Below are 23,452 nucleotides of genomic sequence, written 5' to 3'. Positions count from 1 at the left end.
AGAAGCTAGGAAACCATTGGAATAATAATGATAACCACATCCCACCCTTTTTCGGAAGCTCTGTTCAACTTGTTCTGTAAAAGATTTTATAAAAGGAAGGAAGGAAGGGAGGCAGGCAGGCTACATTGCGGGTGCAAAGACTGGATCTTCTGGCTATGTTCTGGAGCTGTATTCAAATGTTCATTTTGTCACATGACCATTGCACTTATCAGGTGATTAGTGGTGCACAGTGCACAGTATTATTTCTTGTATGTTGTTTAACATTAGATTGCGAGCAGACTCCAATTATTTTCAGATTGCAAGTATAGATTGGAAGGTCTGAAATCTTCTCATAAGTCTTTGCCATACTATTAAAGTTGAGGTCCAGACAACTGAGAGACAGGGGTGGGATTGAAAAATGTTAGCAACCGCTTCTCTGCTTGTTTTCTGGGTGGACGTGGCCTACTCGGCCTCCTGCACCATTGGGGGGGGGGGTCATTTTCCGTGGCACGACAAAACCGCGGTCCACTAAAGCGCCCCCGATTAAAGCGCGTACCTGACATCAGCAGCAGCGCAACAAATACGACCGCGGAGAAAAAAGGGCGCTTTAAAAAGCGCTCACAGCGTGCTGTTTTCGTCGCGCTGTGATGATGTCAGGTACGTGGTTTCGTCGAGCGCGCTTTAGTCTACCGCGGTTTTGTGGTGGAACCGTCATTTTCACCCTCCTCATGCTCCACAAACTTTCCTCAAGCCTCCAGGAGTGCGAAAACAGTCTCTCCCGGGCTCCGGAGGCTGGAAATTCCAGGAGGCTCGTTTTTCACCCTCCCAGAGCCTCCGTGCAGGCTTTGCACCCACCTGACATCCAAAAAGGGTCACGTGGAGACTCCTGGGAGGGGCGGGGCAGGCAGGGCAGCCAATCCTTGCAACTACTAGCTCGGCGAACCAGATGTAAAATTAATATCTGGTTCGCCCAAACTGGTCCGAACTGGCTGAATCCCAACCCTGCTGAGAGACATGGTTTCTCTAGTGCTCCTGCCAATAATTTATACATTATACAAAGCTATATTCCAAAATGAATACTAGTTAAAAGTGGAACTTTAGCATGTGTTGGATTTTTCTTATTATACACGTGAGCTGGCTTTTGGTGAATCTTTCAAAAGGCAGCTCCTCAGAAACTAAATGAAACCCATCCTAATACAGGATTTAGATTGGACCAATCATTGGGAATTAAATAAGAAATATGTGGGGGAGGAACTCTTCACGCTGATTTCAATGGGATTTAAGTGCAGTTAATGAAGATTTACACTAATCTCTTACATTTTATTATAGCTTCTCTTTTTGAATCTTACATTCTCTTCCTTTGCTACTGACCTTCCAATTTGGTTGATTCACTATGGTTTATTTAATAAAGTAATTACTCTCCTTTGGAAAAATTACCTTTATCTTGGAATAACTGGAAATGCAAATTAACAGAAAACAGCTAGGGAGCAGGCAAGAAGTGTGATGCAACAGGAATGAACTCAGGGTGAATAAAACGTCTGTAATTAGTTGAGGCACAGTAGCTACCATCAACATTACTATTAATGTTGGAAAAATACAATGGCCAAATCCCAATTCATCTCTGTAATGATACTGTTGCTATTGTATGTTTTGGTTTCAGATTAATTGCTAATATAAATTATATTTTTTCTCCCCTGTATATATCATATTTTTATTCCTCTAATTAATGTTTCCATTTAGAGGAATATGACTTCACTTCCTATCCATAATTATCAGATGTTCAGACTTAGGCATGATTAAGCATAATATTGCAAAAACACAGTAACACAATACTGACAGTTTCACAGCATTACACACACAAAAAAGCATGACCAGAAGAGGAATAAATCTGCAATAAATTATAACCACAAAAACTAAAAACAATCAACACAAAAAATGCCAGGGATTAAGTACCCGTGTAAAGGAAATTCTATGTAATACCGGTATTTGATGAAAAAGAACAAGATTATCTTTGAGAAATATGCCTAAATTCGGTGCCTACTAATCTCATGTTTAGTCTAATAGTTTTCAATGGAGAGGTAAGACTTATTAATTTTCTTTGCCTGAATGATCCAGGCTATGGTTTAACTATAAACCGAGACGAGTTGGCGCAGTGGTTAAATGCAGCACTGCAGGCTACTTCAGCTGACTACAGTTCTGCAGTTCGGCTGTTCAAATCTCACCGGCTCAAGGTTGACTCAGCCTTCCATCCTTCCGAGGTGGGTAAAATGAGGACCCGGATTGTTGTTGGGGGTAATATGCTGACTCTGTAAACCGCTTTGAGAGGGCTGAAAGCCCTATGAAGCGATATATAAGTCTAATTGCTATTGCTAACTGCTATTGCTAACTGGAAAGGAATTCTAAAAGGGAACAGGAGCCTGAAACTTCAAAATACAATGTGCTAAAAATACAAAATACGATATTTCCATTTTATCAAAGCTAGGTGCATTCTTACACTCTTGCTACTTATTAACAATACAGCTATTTAAAAGACGTCGAAATGATCTACATGCAGAATTTGGCTTACATGGGTTTACTCTGCAAAACGAAGAAGCATGATTAATTTAAGCAAAGTTTAAAACATAAAAATAACCTCATTATCATCTGGCACCGCAAAATGGAAAATTAAAGGATCACTGACACCAGTGACTGAAAAACATTAACCAAGGCATTTCCAGAGAGAGAATACTAAACTCTTGGAAGATTACACAAGAGGAATAAAACATGCCTAGCTAAAGATAAACTTCTGGAAGATGGTCCAGTAAAGTGTTAGTTAGCTCATGCATCACAGTTGTGATATATGGATCTTGGAAAAGCCTTCAATAAACATAATAATATAAAGTCTACAAATGAAGAAACCTGTGCAGTGTTAGCTTTGTGCTAGATATGCTGTGGATGTCTAGACAAGGACAGTTTTAATCTGATTCAACTAAGAAGAGTTGGGAGCTAAGTCTAAGAAGTCTCATGTCTAAGTATATTTCCCCCTTTAGCATGGCTGTATTACTATTACTCTTCTCATCTTTTTAACTACCTTTCTTATTGGTATCATTATTATGATTATTACTCTATTGCTTTTGCATGTACAGTTTATGCACCTGAGACAAATTCCTTGTGTTTAATCACACTTGGCCAATAAAGAATCAAATCTGCCCTGCCCTGTATTATCCGAGGTGGTATTCAGCTGGTTTGGACCAGTTCGCCTGAACCGGTAGCAGAAATCGCAAGTGGGCCTGCCCACCCAGCCTGGCTCTATTTCATCCTATTTACTGACTTTTTTGAGCAAAGCGCATGCACAGAAGGCCGGGAGCATGTGTGGACGGGGCGCCTGCAAGTGAAGGCACACAATTGCGGATTGGTAGAGAAGGTAAGTGAAAACCTGCATCCTATCCAGTGGTGGGTTGCCAATTTTGTTACTACCGGTTCGGGGCGCGCTCTCAATACTTCTGCCCATGCCTCCCGCCGCCGCTACTACCAGTTCGGCTAATCTGGGCCGAACCGGCAGCAACCCACCTCTGATCCTATCCTATCCCATCCCATCCCATCCTTAGCACTAGCCCGTAACGTAAAAGAGAACAAATGAGTACAGTGTGTGATCCAAATCCTAATACAGCTTCCCAATTTCATGGCTGCAATTAACCCTTTAGCATTACTACTCAAAAAGTACAGCCAGTTGGTCTAGTGGTTAAGGCACCAGGCTAGAAAGTGGGGGACATAGATTTTTAAATTAAGTTCTGCCTTAGCCATGAAAGCCAGCTGGGTGAGTTGGGCCAGTCATTCTCTTTCAGTCTAACGCACCTCACTGGGTTATTGTGGGGAAAATACGAACATGTTGACATGTTCACCGCCTTGAGTTATTTGTAAAATAATAAAGATGGAATGCAAACAAACCAAAAATAAAAATAGTAGTTTCAGCTTGAAAAAAAAATTATTTTTTTGCTCAGGTGACAAACTGAAATAAAAACAATCAGTTTTAAAGCTGTGTTTGAATTCAACTATTAATTTCTAATTTCAATCCAAGGCACTAATTAAGTATGAAGATCACAGAGGGATGATTTCAGCATTTTAATATTTAGGCATAATCTTAACTGTTGCAGCAAAATCCCACAAGTTTGCACCATAAACCCATATGTAACTTTTCAGACCAAAAAAAATATCCAGGTGTTCAGGATACATTCAGATGTATCCTGAGGTATATAAATACAAATACATTCAGGGTCCAATACTTGTAAATATAAATGCATTTAATACTATAGCCATACTGAGTGTCTTTCGTCATCTCTTTAGAAAAAAGACATATCAATTTGCAACGGAGCTTAACTCGTGGAGAAGAGAGTATTAGATAACAGTCCTCATGTGCCTGCCTTTAGCACAGAAATAAAACTTTTAATCAGTTGGGTATCTGTTTCTTTTAAGCACTTATAGATAAGTCCGACTCTTCATTTATTTATGCACCAAATGATTAGGGGTTTCAATAAACACCCCCAACCCATTTGTAGGCTACGTTTGCTACCCTTTCTTGCAGCAGCTATAAAAAGTGATTGCAAAGTCTCTGTATCAAATGCATGAAGTGACTAAATTAATTATATGGACATTTATTTTACAATTTTTTACTTAACATAAGGTAAAGATAAAGGTTCCCCCGCACATGTGTGCTAGTCGTTCCCGACTCTAGGGGGCGGTGCTCATGTGCATTTCAAAGCCGAAGAGCCAGCGATGTCCGAAGACATCTCCGTGGTCATGTGGCCGGCATGACTAAACGCCGAAGGTGCACGGAACGCTGTTATCTTCCCACCAAAGGTGGTTCCTATTTTTCTACTTGCATTTTTACATGCTTTTGAACTGCTAGGTTGTCAGAAGCTGGGACAAGTAACAGGAGCTCACTTCATTACGCGGCGCTAGGGATTCAAACTGCTGAACTGCCAATCTTCTGATCAACAAGCTCAGTGTCTTAGCCACGAGTCAATTTACTGTACCCTTTCCAATTCTTTTTTAATGATTGCAAACCAACAACAGCCCTCTTTGGTGGACTTCTGTCACTAAAAGGTACAATTTTCAAGGGGCAAAGACACGCCTCTTGGAAGAAAAAGGGTATTTTTACCTGTAGGAAGTTAGCACCCACCCCTCTCCAAGGAAAATGAGATATTTTAGGAAATATTAAAAGGGCAGAATATTTCCCCTAAAAGCAAGGCAGAAACTCAGCTCCCCACACCTTTGTCAATGGACCATTAAGGCCTGAGACAGTCTATTCTACATAACAAAGATCTACCTCCTCCAGGCAGAGCCATAATAGGAATCCCAGAGCCCTTTCATTACATCATCACCCAGCAACAGCTCAACCAAGCTTGGTACTCAAAAGACAGACAGCCTACAAAGTTAGCAAGGACCCCCGCTCCCCTAGGACCCCCGCTCCCCTAGGAGTCTGACCACCAGTAAGAATACCTTTCTTACACAGGAATAGGAAGCTCGAAGGTGGGGCCCAGAGAGGGCATAAAAGCAGGGCACTCTCAGAATCTCTTCCTTTTTCCCAGCATCTCAAGCCATGTGATCCTGTCCACCATTAAAACCATCTTTCCAAGCCACCCCCCATGTTTCCAGTGTCTTCCTCCCCACTTGGAACTGAACCCAGAAGGACATTTCTTCCAACATACCTTTAAATGCTTCCGTGGCACCCGGTGCATGATTTTTATCAGGATGAAATTTTAGAGCTAATTTCCGGTAGGCCTTTTTCAGATCCTCGTCAGAGGCATCCCTGCCGACGCCCAGGATTTCATAATAGTCTTTACATTGTTTCACCCTAAAAGTTGAATAGACGAAACACCTCATTTGACAATCTATTTAAAATTACAGGTTCTGCTTCCCCTGAATTAAAACTCATAGCAACACAGTGCCTTCCTTCCCTTTTCTGGATAGAACCCAAATATTGGACTGAAGCTCAAACTCAACCCTGTGAAAACTGTGCCCTCAAGTGGCACACGCCTATATTACTTTAATAACTCAGGGAACTAAACATAAACAGAAGAGGAAGACTTAAAAAAAAACACCTTTAGACATAATTTCTTCACAAAAATCTAGATTAAAAAACCATTAAAAGTATTATCCTCTATAATAGCAGTTGTTCTGATCTAGGCTTCCCAAGAGCATGAAGCAAACGCCTTGTGCCGACAAAAAACCATTTCATTAATTGAGTCTGAATTCTGCTCATTCACATCCAGCGAAGTCTTTCAAGGGAGGATTTACAATCATAGACCTTATCTAGCTTAGAGAGCTGACAGGCTGACGTCTCGTCACAAACCAATTAAGCAAACTCATTGTCTCCTGCAAACTCCCCTCCTCTTTCACTCCTCTTTTATTCCCTATGGGAGGGGCCATTCATCATCCACCTGTGGCCTTACTCCCAAGTCGACCCCTGTTCTTTAGCTGTTCCCTTCGTCTGGCAACTCTGTGCATGCGCACACTGGGAACAGGCTCCAGCTGTTTGTCTGCCTCACTGATGTCTGACTCTGAAGGCAGCTGATTACTGTCGGACAGCCCTGGCCCCATCTCTGCCTCCGATACAGAGCCCCCATCAGAGCCTTCCCCATTCTCCAAGACTGGCCTATGTTCCTCCCCAATCTTCTCACTATCCAAATCTGCTGCCAACAGCAGCGTATTTTTCCACTTCAAGCCACATTAATTGTAATTTTAAAAGCAAATTACAAGAAGCCAAACAAATCATTTTCAAGCAACCAACGTTTAAGCAGTTGATCTTTACCCCATACTGACAACTCCCGCTGAAGAAACACCTCCTGTCAGATGTCTTCTGAATTCCCTCTCCCTTTCCCAAAGACTGAGACTGCTATTGATCAAAGTGTAGTCCTGCCTTACATACATTTACCCATTTAGTATGGCTGTATTTTTCACCTTTTCTACTATCTCCTCTTATTAGTATCATCATCAATGCCCCCCCTCCCCCCCCCCCCCGGAAAGAAGACTCCGAGACTTGACGTTCCTCAAAGTTCCATTTTATGAGAGATGTCATATTGGCACATCTGGGAAAACCCAAATCTGAAAGCTTCCAGATTTTCCCCACCCAAATGAAAGTCCAAGTCCCTGCCCAGCCCCCATATGTCCGTCACATGCCCCAATTAGGCCCTGTCCCAACTGGAGGTGCCTCCTAGTCATACCCCTTCAGGTATAGGGCAAGACGTCCTTGACACTCTGAGAAAGGAATGTTATTATGACTGTATATCTCCCATACTCCATATAATCCCCCCTCCCAGTTTCCCACAGCATTGAATGTGGCAGGCCTGAAGGCCCAATACTAAAGATGGCTTCCAGGCCTGACAGTAGTCTATTCCAGTGTTTTTCAACCTTGGCAACTTGAAGATGTCTGGACTTCAACTCCCAGAATTCCCCAGCCAGCGAATGCTGGCTGGGGAATTCTGGGAGTTGAAGTCCGGACATCTTCAAGTTGCCAAGGTTGAGAAACACTGGTCTATTCTATGAGATTGCTACCACATCCCACAGTTACTCTTCCAACTGTGACCGACAAGTTGTTCTATGATTGTAACTGTGGTCTGTTGGTCAGAATCTTACCTCTTCACAGCACCCACTTGATCCTGAGTGTAACCTTTGCTGGTATCACCCCCGGCTTCTCCATTGGCTGAAGCAAAATCCTCGGTCCTTTTCTGACTGCCGAGATTGGAAGATTCCTTGGGTTGCGAATGGTCATCGGCTGTTTGTTTGTTCTTGGTGAGTGAGTCCAACAGCGCTACAAAGAAAAAAGTTCAGCATAGATCCAGTGGTTCCAGTCTCACAAATTTATGTTTTCTTCCTCCCTGCCCCAAGTCATTGCCAAATGTTCTCATTCCACACCTCAAATATAATTTTTGTTGAGCTTTATCTACTGTATTTTTCAAAGTATAAGACGCATCTTTTCCCCTCAAAAACGAGGGTGAAAATCTGGGTGCGTCTTCTACACTGAACACATTATTTTTGGCCTACCGAACCCCCCCCCCCCTTTCACCAAAATGGCTGTGCATAGCCTTTAGGTTTCCAGAGTATTCCTCTGTGGCTGGGGAGGGCAAAATTGAGCAAACAATGGGACGCTTTTTGCTCATCCCCCCCCCAGCCTCCAAGAGCACTCTATAAGCCTCCTAAAGGCGATGCATGCCCTTTTTTGGGATGAAAACCGGGCCCGCGTTTTCAAAAAATGGGCTGTTTTTTGCTCATTTTTGATCCCCCCCCCCCCCCGTCCCCAGAATCACTCTATAAGCCTCCTAAAGGCTATGCATGGCCATTTTTGGGACAAAAAACGGGCCCATTTTCAGGAGGTCTGCAGAGTGCAAAAACTGTTTTTTTATTGATTTGCCTCTTCAAAATTTTGGTGCGTCTTATACTCCAAAAAATACAGTATTTCCAATAATATCGGGCTGGCCAAATTACATTGCACTGATACCCAAACAGAAAGAGTGTCATTTAATATGTAACATTTATTGACAAATCTTTTCATTGCAGCTAATCAATCATTCCTTACGTTTTTGTTTGGTTTCTTCCAGAAGACTCCAGAAGTTTCTCCATTTCTTTTTGAGCAGCAAGTGTAAAAATGTGCATGATATTAATGGGCAGATTTCAAGATTAGAAACTCAAAACAGAAAGATTGCTTTCTGATACCCCAGAATTCCTCTTGTTTGTATGAGAATACAGTATTTTCAGAATAGTTATCGCTTTATATTCTTGAAATGGGACACCTTCCACAATTTAAAATTGTACACATACATTAAATATAGTCATTTAATCCTTACAAATATTTTAGTTGTGCCTAGTATTTGATGTGATTTTTATTAGATCAGGTTTTTGTGAATAGGGGGTATTCGCTGCTGGGGAAATGTGTTTAAGAGAAGTAACATACATTTTTAAATCAATAAAAACAAAACTGCATATAATAAAAACAGGAAATCAGAGCAAATAAGCAACTAGCATTCAGCAACAAACAGAACACCTAAATTAATACTCCTGGTAAGATCCTCACTTATCCTACTTCATGCCCAGAATTATGTTGAATAATTCTTGGCATGAAGAATTAGGATCTTTGAAATTAATTTCTTTGAACAAACCATAATGATTTGGCTAACTTGTAATACTAAACTATCAAGAGCAAATTACCATCACATCAGAAACTGCCGTATTTTTCGGAGTATACGATGCACCTTCCACCACCCTCCCTAAAAGAGCGTGGAAATGTTGGTGCGTCTTATACACCGAATACAGCCATTTTTGGCCTCCTGAAGCCCCATCCCGGATCTTATTTTTGCAAAAAGCAGACTCTTTTTCGCAAAAACGGAGGCGTTTTTGCCTTCCCCCAGCCCCTAGCAGCACTCTGCAGGCTTCAGCAGGATCGGGGGGAAGGCAAAAACACCTCTGTTTTTGTGAAAAACAGCCCATTTTCTGCCCGTTTTTCGCAAAAACAGGGATGTTTTTGCCTTCCCCCAGCCCTGCTGAAGCCTGCAGAGTGCTCCTAGGGGCCGGGGAGGACAAAATCTTTTTTTTCTCTTACATATCTCTTTGAAATCTTGGTGCATCTTATACACCGGTGCATCCTTATAGTCTGAAAAATATGGTAATTATATTCTGGCTTAATGTTTTGAGTAAACCTTGTAAACAGTTGTTTCAATACCATAGAATGGTTAGAGGAACACAGAAGACACTTATCTGGGTGGCAAAAATCTGGATGGACCACTAGAAAGCAACAATGAATCTTCTGTTATCTCCATGCTACCATCAGTGGTTGTCTGGATTTTTATAGGCTACATGCACAATGTTTAAAATAAAGGGGAAAAAGAGAGCGCATCTAATCGGATAATCGCAGAGGGAATATTAGCTATATCTATTTCCAAAACCACTGTGACTGCCAGCTCTCTAAATGCACAAAGGCCTGATGTAATATTGATAAATTCTAGTTCTTTAATTCTACTTTGGCATAGAACATGAATCTCAAGAGTTTATAACAGCCCCATCTGATCCAGCTTTGCCATCACGTTAAATGTTCTTGCAGAGCCATATTCAAAGACGACAACTAAAACAATTTTTAAAATTCATTTTCCCCTCTTAATTGCGCGAACAACAATAATAATCACGACCCTGGTTAACATATAAACCAAAAGTCGAGCCAGTCTATATGAAATGGCTTTTCTTTGGAGACAGATCATCTAGTTTTGTCTATTTGGATTGGCTATGATTTCCCAGAGTTTTAGAGACAGTATTTTCCCCTTTTTCTGTAGTCCTTGATCCACTTAAACTAAGTGGTATGTTTCGAATTTAGGGAGTCTGCTGTAGGCAAACCATTCATCATGAATCCTTCCCACAAAGTTATGATGGCATCCACCCTGCTGGGTGGATACTATGGCAGGGATAGGGAAGTCTGCAGTTTTCTATGTGCTTCTGAATTACAATTCCAACATACCGTATTTTTCGGACTATAAGACACCCTAACCCTAACCCTAACCCTAACCCTAACCCTAGCTTTTGGTGAGGAAAACAAGAAAAAAAATCTGCCTCCCAGCAACCATCTGGTATTCCAGGGGTGAAATGCTCCAAATTCTGCTACTGGTTCGCTTTGCGCACACATGCGCACTTTGTGCGCAGTTCACCCAAACCGGTAGTAAAAAAAAATGCTACCAGTTCAGGCGAACCGGTAGTTCTGACAATCAGCTGCATGACAATCAGCTGATTGTCAAAACTACTGGTTCGGCCAAACCGATAGTACCAGTTCCGGTGAACTGGTCCGAACTGATAGCATTTCATTCCTGCGGTATTCACCTGGCCCGTTTGCCGCTGCACCGCATTCACCACCATCTGTCTGCCACCGCCGCAGCCTGTTCACCACAGTCCATTCACCGCAGCCCATTCGTCCTCCCCCCCACCGCAATATTCACTGTATAAGATGTACAGACATTCCCATCCACTTTTTTTTGAGTGGGGGGGATGCGTCTTATACTCCCCAAAATATGGTACTTTTACCGCTAACAATTCTCCCTAGCTAAAGGGAATGAAACTATTAAATGCACTTGGACCTCTTGACTTTTCCCAATATCATGCAAATCTATCCTACGATTAAAAACCAGGTGGAACTACAAGTTGTGGAGAGTTTGATTTGTCTGCAGCCTCTCTCCTCTAGTGGCTTGAAATAACTGACACAGTTTTGTATTCTGCTTTGGTAGTTTTCTACTTATTGTTTCCACTGCATTGCTGTATTATCATACTCCAAAGGGCCACACAACATTCCCAGCAAGAGAAACTACTCCACACTTTACTAAGCAACAAGCATGTGTAGATCTGCTAAAAGGTGGGCACAATGTCATGAAAGAAAGCTTGCCACTTTCTTCCTTTTCCTAAAAGAATAGCACATTTTGACGCTTTAAGCTTGGCAAGGAAATAACCAGGGCATCTAGCCATTTCTATGAAGATTGAGAGCACCGTTTTAAAGTCATTAATTAGTTTTAGATTGGTGGCCACAAAAATGCCACCTTGTCTGTAATGCTACTTGATGCCCACATGAGCTTGCTGGAAAGAGTCATAAAGAGATCTGGAGCCCACTGTCGTAAGACTCCTTCAATTTCTCCCTGATACAGGTAGTCCTCAAGTTACAAATTAGGACCGGAATTCCCCTGGTTAAGTGATACAGTCATCATGCACGACATCACATGACTGCATTGCATACGGACAGTGATCCTGACACTCCCTGTTGCTGTCATAAACCAAATCACCCTGGCCATTAGCTGAGGATCCACGCCCATCCATGCCATTTCTGGCTTGGCCCCTCTGAGCCTTGAGCCTCAGTTCTTTCAAGATAAGGGACTGCCTCCTGTTCACCTCTCCCCAATTGCCTACTCAGTCATATCTCTGCCCTTTTCGGCCGTCCCGTATCCCCCTGAGGGGCAGCAAACAGCACCAAAACCACTTGGCTCAGCGGTTATTTACCTCACTGTGGTCCAGGAGCTTCTTTGGAGCGACAAGAAGCCTCTGATCCGCATTGCAATGTGAAGCTGCAGCTACCCCAACCTGGCTCAACACCATAGTGCAGAGACTTAGATGCATCCCCGCCCCCAGAATATCACCTAGTTTAACAATGGGTTCACCCAGAATCAAAAATGTGAGCGCGCGCCTTGCGCACATGCACTGTGTGCTCGAAAACAGGGCGACTGCATAGGACAGGATAGTTTCACACACACGCTTTGCGCCCTTTGGAGTGATTATATAGGATGGGATAACGCAGGGATGAGCAGGCGGGCCTATCCGCTAGCTGTAACTACCGGTTCACCCGAATCGGTCCGAACTGGCAGCAGCCCACCACTGCCTGTACTCCAAGGCCCATGCCTCCCTGCCCTCTACCAACCCAGTTGATCTTTACCATTTTCTTGTCCCCGTTGCTGACCAAATGCACCTAGCCTGGCCCTTTGCTGAACGAATGGTCGTAACTCAAGAATTATAGCAATAGCAATAGCAGTTAGACTTATATACCGCTTCATAGGGCTTTCAGCCCTCTCTAAGCGGTTTACAGAGTCAGCATATTGCCCCCAACAACAATCCGGGTCCTCATTTTAGAATTACCTCTATACCGATCAGAAGAGGCCTTGAGGATTGAAGGGCCAGTATCTAACAGGCTCAATGTTTGTCTTTTAATGACCCCGTAATCTCTTGCAGTGAGGTGGAGTCTGGGGTAACTGAATGGAGCTAAGTGTCTACTGGCTGGATGCCCTTCCTGTTGCCAATGCAGAGTTTGCAGCTGATATTTGCTCACCCTGCCCAGAGAGAGAAATATCTGCCACTACCTAGGATCGAACTCACAGCCTCCTGATTGTGAGGCGAGAGCTCCACCTCTAGGCCACAGCACCACTCATAATGAGGCCTAAGAATGTCAACTGATATGAAACACATTTTCCTCCTTTTTGGAACATCACCTGCTGCCATTCCGTGAAAGGAGAGCTGAGACTCGGTGACTTAGTAACATGTCAATTGCTGCTATGTACTTTAGCTGAGACTATTCTTAAGAATGGTGTAGAATCGTGATGGGGAACCTATGGCACGCATGCCACAGGTGGCATGCGGAGCCATCTCTGCTGGCACGTGAGCCGTTGCCCTAGGTCAGCTCCACCGCGCATGTGCAAACACCTCCCGCCAACCAGCTGATTATTGGGGTTCTGCGGAGATGAGCGTGCATGCATGGGGGGCAGGTGGGGGGATCACCCGCGCATGCATGGGGGGGTTCCACCACAAAACCGCGTTCGACTAAAGGGTGCTCGACGAAACTGCGTAGCTGATGTCATCACAGCGCGACAACAGCACGGAGAAAAAAGCACGCTGTAAACGCTAAACCTAAAATTAACCCCTAAACCTAAACCTAACCCCCTAAACCTAATCATAAACATAACCCTAAACCTAACCCTTAACCTAACGCTAAACCTAACCCTTAACCTAACGCTAAACCTAATCCTAACCCTTAACCTAACCCTAACCCTTACCTTAACTTGAATTGGCTTGCGTTCAAAGCGCTATTTAAAGCGCCCTTCTTTCTCTGTGCTCGTTGTTGTCGCCCTGTTGATGACGTCAGTGACGTGGTTTAATCGGGCGCGCTTTAGTGGAGCGCGGTTTTGTCGTGCCACGTGCACGGGGCCTCCCTGAAGCTTTTTAGTACCAAAAACAGAGGTTCCCAGGCAGCTTCAGGGAGGCCTGCTAGGCCCAAAATGAGGTTGGGGAGGCATGCATTCATGCGCTGGAGGCGAAGGGAGCACGGGGGTCACACGTGAATGCGCATGGGGTGGGGTGGACGGGGGCATTGCATTATGGGTGTTGGTACGCGCACGCACACTCACGCACACTTTCGGGGCCCGAGGGAAAAAAGGTTAGCCACCACTGATGTACAACTTACAATTACAGATAGCCTTCAAATTATGACAATTGAGGCCAACATTTCAGTTGCTAAGTGAGCCATTTGTTAAGTGAGTCCCCCCCCCCACTTTACAACCTTTCCTGCCATAGTTGTTACGTGAATCGCTGCCGTTGTTAAGTTACGTGACAGGGTTGTTAAGTGAACCTGGCTTCCAGGTTAAGTGAACCTGGCTTCCAGAAGAGCTGAGGTGGCATAGTGGTTAGGGTGCAGTACTGCAGGCCACTTCAGCTGACTGTTATCTGCAGTTCAGCGGTTCTAATCTCACCGGCTCAAGGTTGACTCAGCCTTCCATCCTTCCGAGGTGGGTGAAATGAGGACCCAGACTGTTGGGGGCGATATGCTGACTCTGTAAACCGCTTAGAGAGGGCTGAAAGCCCTATGAAGCGGTGTATAAGTCTAACTGCTATTGCTATTGCTATTCCCCATCGACTTTGCTTGTCAGAAGGTCGCAAAAGATGACCCCGGGGCACTGCGACTCATCATAAATGAGTCAATCGCCAAGCATCTGGATTTTGATCACGTGACCATGGTCATGCCACTTTTTGGAGTCTTGTTGTAGCTTTGAATAGTTGTTAAACAAACGGTTGTTAAGTCGAGGGCTGCAATGGGAAACGATAGCAAACATACGAGTGCATGAAATTCAGCCATTCCCACAAACACGTCTCCTGAAAATACTGTGCTACCTGTTGGTTTGAAAGTGGGCAGGCTTGAAGTTTCGATATTAATCTGTACAACCTTAAACCTGACCAAGCACTGTAATCATCACTACAGGCAATTCTGGTTATGCCAGATTCTACAGGCTTTAAAAAAAAACAAACACCAATAATTGGAAATAGCATGCCCCAAAAAGTTTAAATTAACAAGCTGCTTCTGAGGATGACTGTGATGCACAGGGCAGAAGTTTTTATGGCTTCAGAAAGTGATTTAAAAAAAAAACCCCAGTTCTAAAACATCTTGCAATAATGAATTATACAAGGGATTAATCAGATTGTTTTAAATCTCTCTGTACTACATGTTACTTCCAAAGGTTTCAACACTGGTTTTGTTTGTTCAGAACGATATATAATTACACCTTTATAGAATAAAAACATCTTCACAATGCTTCATAGCTGTTTGGCCTACCAAGCAATTTTCAAGGAGGTAAAAATCTGCATGTTTTAAAAATGTGCTCAAAAACAGTAATAATAATTGTAGTAGCCAAGGTTGACTCAGCCTTTCGTCCTTCCGAGGTGGGTAAAATGAAGACCCAGATTGTTGGGGGCAAGAGGCTGACTCTGTAAACCGCTTAGAGAGGGCTGTAAAGCACTGTGAAGCAGTATACAAGTCTAAGTGCTATTACTAGCAATAGCATTAGTAGCAGGAATCTAAGGAAGAATAACAGCATATACCCATGATGGAGAACATGTGGCACGAGTGCCAGAGGTGGCATACAGAGCCCTCTCTGTGGGCACGCGCGCCGTCGCCAGCTGCTCTTCTGGTTGCTCAGCTGGTCTTTGTGGGTGCTGGAACGCTGGAAAACAACTCCCAAAATGGCTAGAAACGCCCAAAAAGCAGGGTGTTTTTGGGGCCGTTTTCCAGGCTTTTTTGAGCCAAAAATAGCCCAGAAAAAGCCCACAAACCTGCCAAAAAGCAGGCATGCACGCGCTGGCCAGTTGGTCTTCGGGCTTCTGGTGCTCTGGCGCGTGCGAAGACCAGCTGGCCGGCGTGTATGCATGTGCTGGACCCAAAGACCAACTGGCTGGGGTATGCACACATGTTCCGGTTTGGGCACGGTGCCGAAAAGGTTCGCCATCACCGGCATATATTTATGAGATTCAAAGCACATCAGTTAAAATTCATTTCAATGAGCTATTATCTTTTTAGAGACTACCAGGGACCAAGGAGCCGAGGTGGCGCAGTGGTTAAATGCAGCACTGCAGGCTACTTCAGCTGACTGCAGTTCTGCAGTTCGGCTGTTCAAATCTCATCGGCTCAGGGTTGACTCAGCCTTCCATCCTTCCGAGGTGGGTAAAATGAGGACCCGGATTGTTGTTGGGGGCAATAAGCTGACTCTGTAAACCGCTTAGAGGGCTGAAAGCCCTATGAAGCGGTAAGTCTAACTGCTATTGCTATTGCTATCAAACCCAACTGGAGAGGGTCTTCCCTTGACTTCTGCCCACCCAACTGGAGAGTCTCTTCCCTTGACTTCTGCCCACCCAACTGGAGAGTCTCTTCCCTTGACTTCTGCCCATCCAACTGGAAAGGCTCTTCCCTTGACTTCTGCCCACCCAACTGGAGACGGTCTTCCCTTGACTTCTGCCCACCCAACTGGAGAGGCTCTTCCCTTGACTTCTGCCCACCCAAATGAAGAGGCTTTTTCCTTGACTTCTGCCCACCCAACTGGAGAGGCTCTTCCCTTGACTTCTGCCCACCCAACTGGAGAGGCTCTTCCCTTGACTTCTGCCCACCCAACTAGAGAGGCTCTTCCCTTGACTTCTGCCCACCCAACTGGAGAGGCTCTTCCCCTGACTTCTGCCCACCCAACTGGAGACGGTCTTCCCTTGACTTCTGCCCACCCAACTGGAGACGGTCTTCCCTTGACTTCTGCCCACCCAACTGGAGACGGTCTTCCCTTGCCTTCTGCCCACCCAACTGGAGAGTCATCCCTTGACTTCTGCCCATCCAACTGGAGAGGCTCTTCCCTTGACTTCTGCCCACCCAACTGGAGAGTCATCCCTTGACTTCTGCCCACCCAACTGGAAAGTCTCTTCCCTTGACGACTGCCCACCCACCTGCCCCAGCCAATGCCCAGCAGGCCCAAAACATAGTCCAGATCATCCGAAAGTTGTCAGGACCGAGGCTAAAGGCGGGGGGGGGGGAGGGCGCACACCACAGTCTACAACGGATCTAGGGAAGGGGCTGGAAAAGGAAGGTCCGGATCCCCAGCAGAGAAGGCCAAAGGGGGAGAGAGAAGCTTAAACCGCGCCTGTCCCAAACCGGGAGGGAACTGATGATGGCGGGAAGGGGAGATGGAGAGAAGCTACAGCATTGGGGAATTGCAAATGTGGGGAGATGGGGGGGGGGCAAAGGGACCATCCCTGTCACTCAGGTGCGGGGTTGCCCCCTTCACCCTCGGCGCAATGCCCGCTGGGAGTTGTAGTCTCTCCCTTTAGTTAGGGGAACGACAACCGCCGTGCTCTCTTCGTGCACCACATAAACCCGGCTCGCCGATTCGGGTTTCCCCCTTTTTCCCCGCGCCGACCATGAAACGTCCCTCGAAAACCCCCTTCCCACAACGCGCGTTTTCCTGTCACGGCGAGTTAGGGGACTTCAAGTCCCAGGGTGCCTCACGCCACCCCTCGCTTCTGCACACGCGCAGTACGGGTGAGAGGTCAGGCCGGCTATCCGAGGCCTCGTCATCTAGGCCTTCCCCCGCCCCCCTCCCCGTGCCCCGCTCACCGCCGACCCGCTGAGATGGGTACAGCCGCTGGGCCTTCTCCAAGAAACGGCGGGCCTTCTCGATCTGGTTGGCCTTGATGGCGGCTACCCCGATAACAATACAACGCTCCGCTTCGTCCCTGTTGGATTCCATGGTGGCGGTAGCGGTGGAAGGCGCCGGCGCACGATGATACGGTCATAGCGTCCCCTGCTGGAAACTCCCTAATTGTCAGGGCGGCAAGCCTTGCCGTATTGTTTGGAATAGCCGCGCCACCGCATGTCATAATCTCGCCAGTAGCCTGGCAGCGCAAAGGTAGCATCTGAAGCGGCAGAAAAACTGGCTTTGCTAACGCGGCTGAGAAGGGAAAAAATGGAAAGGTTCAACCTAGGGAATTGGTTCTTTTTCCAAATTGTATTAGAGTGTCATGCAATCTAGGAGTAGGACGCGTAAAACCAGCGTTTCCCAACTTTTAACAACTGTGGCTGAGGAACTCTGGGAATTGAAGTCCGTGCATCTCCAGAGCTGAGGTTAAGAAATTCTGCATTGATGATAATCCCACTTAACTGGATTTGGGCAATTCTTGCTTCCATTGACCATCACTGTTAGTGGTCACTGCTGCAATGAGCAATTCAACACCTGTGGATATTGATTAGCCCAGTGGTGTCCAAACTTGGGAACTTTAAGACTTGTGGATTTCAATTGCCAGAATTCCCCAGCCAGCCATGCTGGCTGGGGAATTCTGGGAGTTGAAGTCCACAAGTCTTAAAGTTCCCAAGTTTGGACACCCTTGGATTAGCCTATTTTACCATGGCATCTGGCCCTCACAATTCCTGGCAAATAGATGGGGAAGAAATGGAGATAGTGACAGATTTTATTTTCCGGGGCTCCAAGATCACCGCTGATGGGGACTGCAGCCAAGAAATTCAAAGACGCTTGCTCTTGGGGAAGAAAGCTATGGCAAATCTAGACAGCATACTAAAAAGCAGAGACATCACCCTGCCAACAAAAGTGCATATAGTCAAGGCTATGGTTTTTCCAGTTGCAATGTATGGCTGTGAAGGTTGGACCATAAGGAAGGTTGAGCGCCAAAGAATGGAGGCCTTTGAACTATGATGCTGGAGAAGACTCCTGCGAGTCCCTTGGACTGCAAGGACATCAAACCAGTCAGTCCTAGAGGAGATCAACCCTGACTGCTCTTTAGAAGGCCAGATGCTGAAGATGAAACGTGAATACTTTGACCACCTAATGAGAAGGAAGGACTCCCTGGAGAAGAGCCTAATGCTGGGAAAGATTGAGGGCAAAAGAAGAAGGGGACGGCAGAGAATGAGTTGGCTGGATGGAGTCACTGAAGGACTCAGCCTGAGCTCAAATGGTTTCCAGAGGATAGTAGAGGACAGGAAGGCCTGGAGGAACATTTTCCATGAGGTCGCAACAACAAATTTTAATTCAATATCAAAGTTTCAGTTTCTATTCCTCTTGATTTGGGCTGATACTTAAGGAGCGAAGGGGTATGTTGGCAGCCAAAGGTTCTCTTTCCTTTTGATGTTTTGCCTTGGTGTGCTAAGACAGGGGTCTCTAACTTTGGCAATTTAAGACCTTTGGACTTCAACTCCCAGAATTCCTCAGCCAGCTTTGCGGGCTAAGGAATTCTGGGAATTGCAGTCCACAAGTCTCAAAGTTGCCAAGGTTGGAGACCCCTGTGCTAAGACACTGGGAAAGTTGTAAAGCATGAGGGTAGTATTGCTGTATGCATATACAAGTAAGTGACAAATGAATTTTTTATGTGTGTTTTGAAAGTATTCCTGACCCTTATTAGGCTCTTGGACCGCAGTGATTCTTGTTAGCTTCCAACTTTCTTCGGTACAGGTACAAATATGAAATACATTCATTTTTAGATCTGAAATTCAATAACCCAGGGATTTCTGTCGTTCATAAACATTTCATCAAATCACCAAACTAATACAGCCTTTTCTTTGGTTTCTGTCAAAAAGTCCAAATGTGGTTTTGATGTGGAAACACGGACACAGCTTTTCTTCAGCCGAGGTGGTTCATTTTCGCCGTCTCAGCCAGTTCCATTAACTTCATCATCCATTCTTCTTCCATTGTGGGGATCTGTAAGTCTCAGGGTGATATAGATGCCTAAATAGATTTAAAAATAAATCTCCAAATGGACATTTAATTATTTAGAACAGTGTTTCTCAACCTTGGCAACTTGAAGATGCCTGGACTTCAACTACCAGAATTCCCAGCCAGCGAATGCTGGCTGGGGAATTCTGGGAGTTGAAGTCCAGGCATCTTCAAGTTGCCAAGGTTGAGAAACACTGATTTAGAAGATTTATATGGCTGCCCATTCGCTCTCAGTGACTCTGGGTGGGCTTACATACAATAAAAACCAATATTCCCACCCACCCCCTGGAGACAATACACAAACAAGCCACTTGATGGGCTCCATCCCACTTGTGGATTCCTGAGACCTGTTGGCAGAACCAAGGCTTCAGGGCCTTGCAAAGGAGAGTTAAAGTGAGGGCCCAGTCCTACCTCTGCAGGGATGATGTTCCAAAGGGAGGGAGCCACCAGATGTGTCTCCTTAGGACCATGATGGCAGACCTATGGCACGTGTGCCACAGGTGGCACCCAGAGCCCTCTCAGCGGGCACGCGAGCTGTCGCCCTAGCTCAGTTCCACTGCGCATGCGCGCGTGCCCCTCGCTGGCCAGCTGGTTTTTAGGTCTCTGTCACACGTGCACAAGGGGCAGGGTGCATGTAGGAGATGCATACGCATGGGTGGGGGGGCAGGGGGAGTCACACATTCATTTGGGGTTAGGTGCACAAGCAGGGGGCTGCACATGCACACGGGGTGGGGGGAGTACAGGGTGGGAGCGGGTGCATGCATGAGGGTGGGGAGCGCAGGGGGTGCATGCGCAGGGGGAGGGACACATGCAGGGTGATTGCACACACATTGCATTATGGGTATGTGCGCCCGCCTTTCAGCAAGCATCAACAAAAAGGTTAGCTATCACTGCCTTAGGAGATAGAACTCGCAATGTTCCTTGCCAATCCACTCTAGTGCGTCAGGTGGATGTAACCGGGAAGAGAAAGTCCCTCACACAACTCATTTCCAAGCCATGAAGGGTTTTGAAGGTGACAACCAGCACCTTGAATTGTCCCCAGAAGCAAATTGGCAGTCAATGCAGCTCCCACGGGAGAGCAATAGCAATAGCAATAGCAGTAGACTTATATACCGCTTCATAGGCCTTTCAGGCCTCTCTAAGCGGTTTACAGAGAGTCAGCATATTGCCCCCAACAATCTGGGTCCTCATTTTACCCACCTCGGAAGGATGGAAGGCTGAGTCAACCCTGAGCCGGTGAGATTTGAACCGCTGACCTGCTGATCTAGCAGTAGCCTGCAGTGCTGCATTTAACCACTGCGCCACCTTGGCTCTGGTGATAGGTGATATGTGCACAGCTGGCTCTGCACAAAACCATGCAGGCCGCTACATTTTGAGTCAATTGAAGCTTCTGGATGCTTTACAAGGGCAACCCCATATACAGCTGTGACCCGTCAAAACTGCGCTCAACTAAGCCGCGCCCGATTAAACCGCGTCGCTGACGTCATCAACAGGGCGACAACAGCCAGCGTGGAGAAAGAAGGGCGCTTTAAATAGCTCTTTGAAAGCAAGCCGATTCAACTTAAGGTAAGGGTTAGGGTTAGGGTTAGGGTTAGGTTTAGGGTTAGGTTAAGGATTAGGGTTAGGTTTAGGGTTAGGTTAACGGTTAGGGTTAGGTTTAGGGTTAGGTTAAGGGTTAGGTTTAGGGTTAGGGTTAGGTTTAGGGGGGTTAGGTTTAGGGGTTAATTTTAGGGTTTACAGCGTGCTTCTGTCTCCGCGCTGTTGTCGCCCTGTTGATGACGTCAGCGACGCGGTTTAGTCGGGCGCGGTTTAGTCGAGCGCGGTTTTGTGGTGGAACCATATACCTCGTGTCCCGTAATCAAGGTGAGAGGTGACTAGGGCTGTGATGGTGAACCTATGGCCCATGTGCAGGAAGCAACACATAGAGCCATCTCACTGGGCATGCCAACTGTCATCTGTTGCTCTTCCGGGTCTCGGTGCGTTAGCTGGGCTTCATGCGCAGGAGCGCTGAAAACTGGAACAGCAGCTCCCTGGTGTGGTTCTGCGTGCCGGGAAACTGAGCTTCCGGTTTCAGGCGTGCTGCCTCCCCCCATGCGCATGCGCGCTCTAATACTGGACTACGGCATGAGTGACTGGGAGCAGGGATTGTTGGTCCAGGAATGGGCATACCTGGCACACACACCGCAGTTGTACAAAGGCCCTCCTGGTCATGACTGCCACCAACTCTTCAAGCAGGAGTCATAAATCCAGGCGGAAACCCCCACCCCCCAACTATGAACTGGGTGTCAGCCCTGGTGCTCTCAGCGGCTCGGGGCTGCCATTCCGCTGGTGGGGAGATTCGCGACTCGGGCGTTTCGTGACTTGGATCGCTGCTGTGCCACACCTGTTTCCCTGCCGCGCCAAGAGCTCGAAGGACCTTCGGATCCTGCAGTGACTTTTATACGGAACGGCACCGGCGCATGCGTGGCAATGTAAACCAGCCTGGTCTGTCACGTCATCGGAGTATATTAGGTATATTCCGCGTGCATAGGAGAGGGCGGGCCACAGGAGGATTTAAATGATGGAAGGAAGTACGGAACTACAGGCTTGACTTTATTTCACTCGTGATTTACATTGTATGAGGGTTTGAAGTACCAGAACAGACTTATAAAGATTACATTTACCAGGAACTACCAGTTCAGTCTTCTTGTTGTGTTCTTCATCTGAACGGAACCTGACCCTGGGTCTATTTGGGGCAATGCCACGCCACCAGTGGTGGGTTTCAAAAATTGTTCGAACCTACTCTGTGGGTGTGGCCTCCTTTGTGGGAGTGGCTTGCCACCCATGTGACCGGATGGGAATGGCTTGCCGCCCATGTGACCGGATATGAAGATGCCGACGACGCTTGGCAGAACCACCTTAAATTACCTCACACACAGCACTGCCGTGCATAAGAATATGATGTAAACTTGTTTTTTAAAAGGCATCTTTGGTTTGCGTTGAAACAACTTCAACACACGCAATGTTCTGATTGCACCACAAACGCAGTAGTCATCCTTACCTTTCACAGAGGCACTGAGTTTTATAAATATGAGCATGATAGTGTAGAATAATCATATCCAAGGACCAGTGGTGGGTTTCAAAAATTTTTGGAACCTCTTCTGTAGGTGTGGCCTGCTTTCCGGGTCCACTGGTGGAACCTCCTCTAACCGGTTCGGTAGATTTGACGAACCGGTTCTACCGAATAGGTGCGAACTGGTAGGAACCCACCTCTGCCCGCCACCTAAGATGAAAAGTGTCAATTTTATAGGGACCAAAGAACCCCATTCAGTCCTGCCAGGTTTCACTTTCCTCCAGTTGCTTCCACCAGCTCTTAACAGCCTCCAAAGGTTGCGAGAGGGAGGTTATGGCATCTCTTAACCCACCATGGGCCGAGACATACAGCTGAGTGTCATCAACATATTGATGATATCTCAGTCAATGATGGTGGATGATTGGACATGGTTGATGGTATTGAAGGCCACGGATTTAAGGGTACAGGTAGTCCTTGACTTACAACAGTTCATTTAGTGACCAAAGTTACAACATTACCAAAAAAAATGACAGTTGTTCACACTTATGACCATTGTAGCATCCCCATGGTCACATGATTTACCTTCGAATGCTTGACGGCTGACTCACATTTATGACGGTTGCAGAATCCCAGAGTCATGTGATCCTCTTTTGAGACCTTCTGAGAAGCAGAGCTAATGAAGAAACCAGATTCACTTAACAGTTGTGCTACTAATTTAACAGCTGCAGTGATTCACTTAAGAAATGTGTCAAGAAAAGTCGTAAAATGGGACAAAACTGCCTTCACAAATTTCTCACTTAGCATCAATTTTGGGCTCAGTTGTGGTTTTAAATTGAGGACTACCTGTATTAAATAGGGTAAGATTTAGTCCTGGTGTGTCAGAGTGTGCACAGCGTGACTACTGTTTTGA

The 23,452-nt window shown here is 45.9% G+C and overlaps 1 protein-coding gene across 4 annotated transcripts in view; it reads right to left on the bottom strand.

Moving 5' to 3' along the window:
- DNAJB12 (DnaJ heat shock protein family (Hsp40) member B12) overlaps window positions 1–17,552 on the bottom strand; it is a 45,046-nt gene extending 27,494 nt beyond the window's left edge. For all 4 annotated transcript variants that reach the window (XM_087702310.1, XM_087702311.1, XM_087702312.1 and 1 more), the window contains exons 1-3: window positions 17,384–17,552; window positions 7,594–7,768; window positions 5,667–5,812 (exon numbers count right to left, since the gene is read on the bottom strand). In XM_087702310.1, coding sequence (XP_087558436.1) covers window positions 5,667–5,812; window positions 7,594–7,768; window positions 17,384–17,516 — 454 coding nt within the window. In that variant the 5' untranslated portion in view covers window positions 17,517–17,552. The remainder of the gene's footprint in view (window positions 1–5,666; window positions 5,813–7,593; window positions 7,769–17,383) is intronic.
- Window positions 17,553–23,452: the final 5,900 nt, after the last annotated feature.

This window comes from Thamnophis sirtalis, unplaced genomic scaffold (genome assembly GCF_051295495.1).
Source record: "Thamnophis sirtalis isolate CommonGarterSnake01/CBP01778 unplaced genomic scaffold, rThaSir2_p1.2 scaffold_15, whole genome shotgun sequence".
Taxonomy (NCBI): domain Eukaryota; kingdom Metazoa; phylum Chordata; class Lepidosauria; order Squamata; family Natricidae; genus Thamnophis; species Thamnophis sirtalis.
Note: the sequence above shows the minus strand (reverse complement) of the source record. Positions and strands in the feature narration are given on the sequence as shown.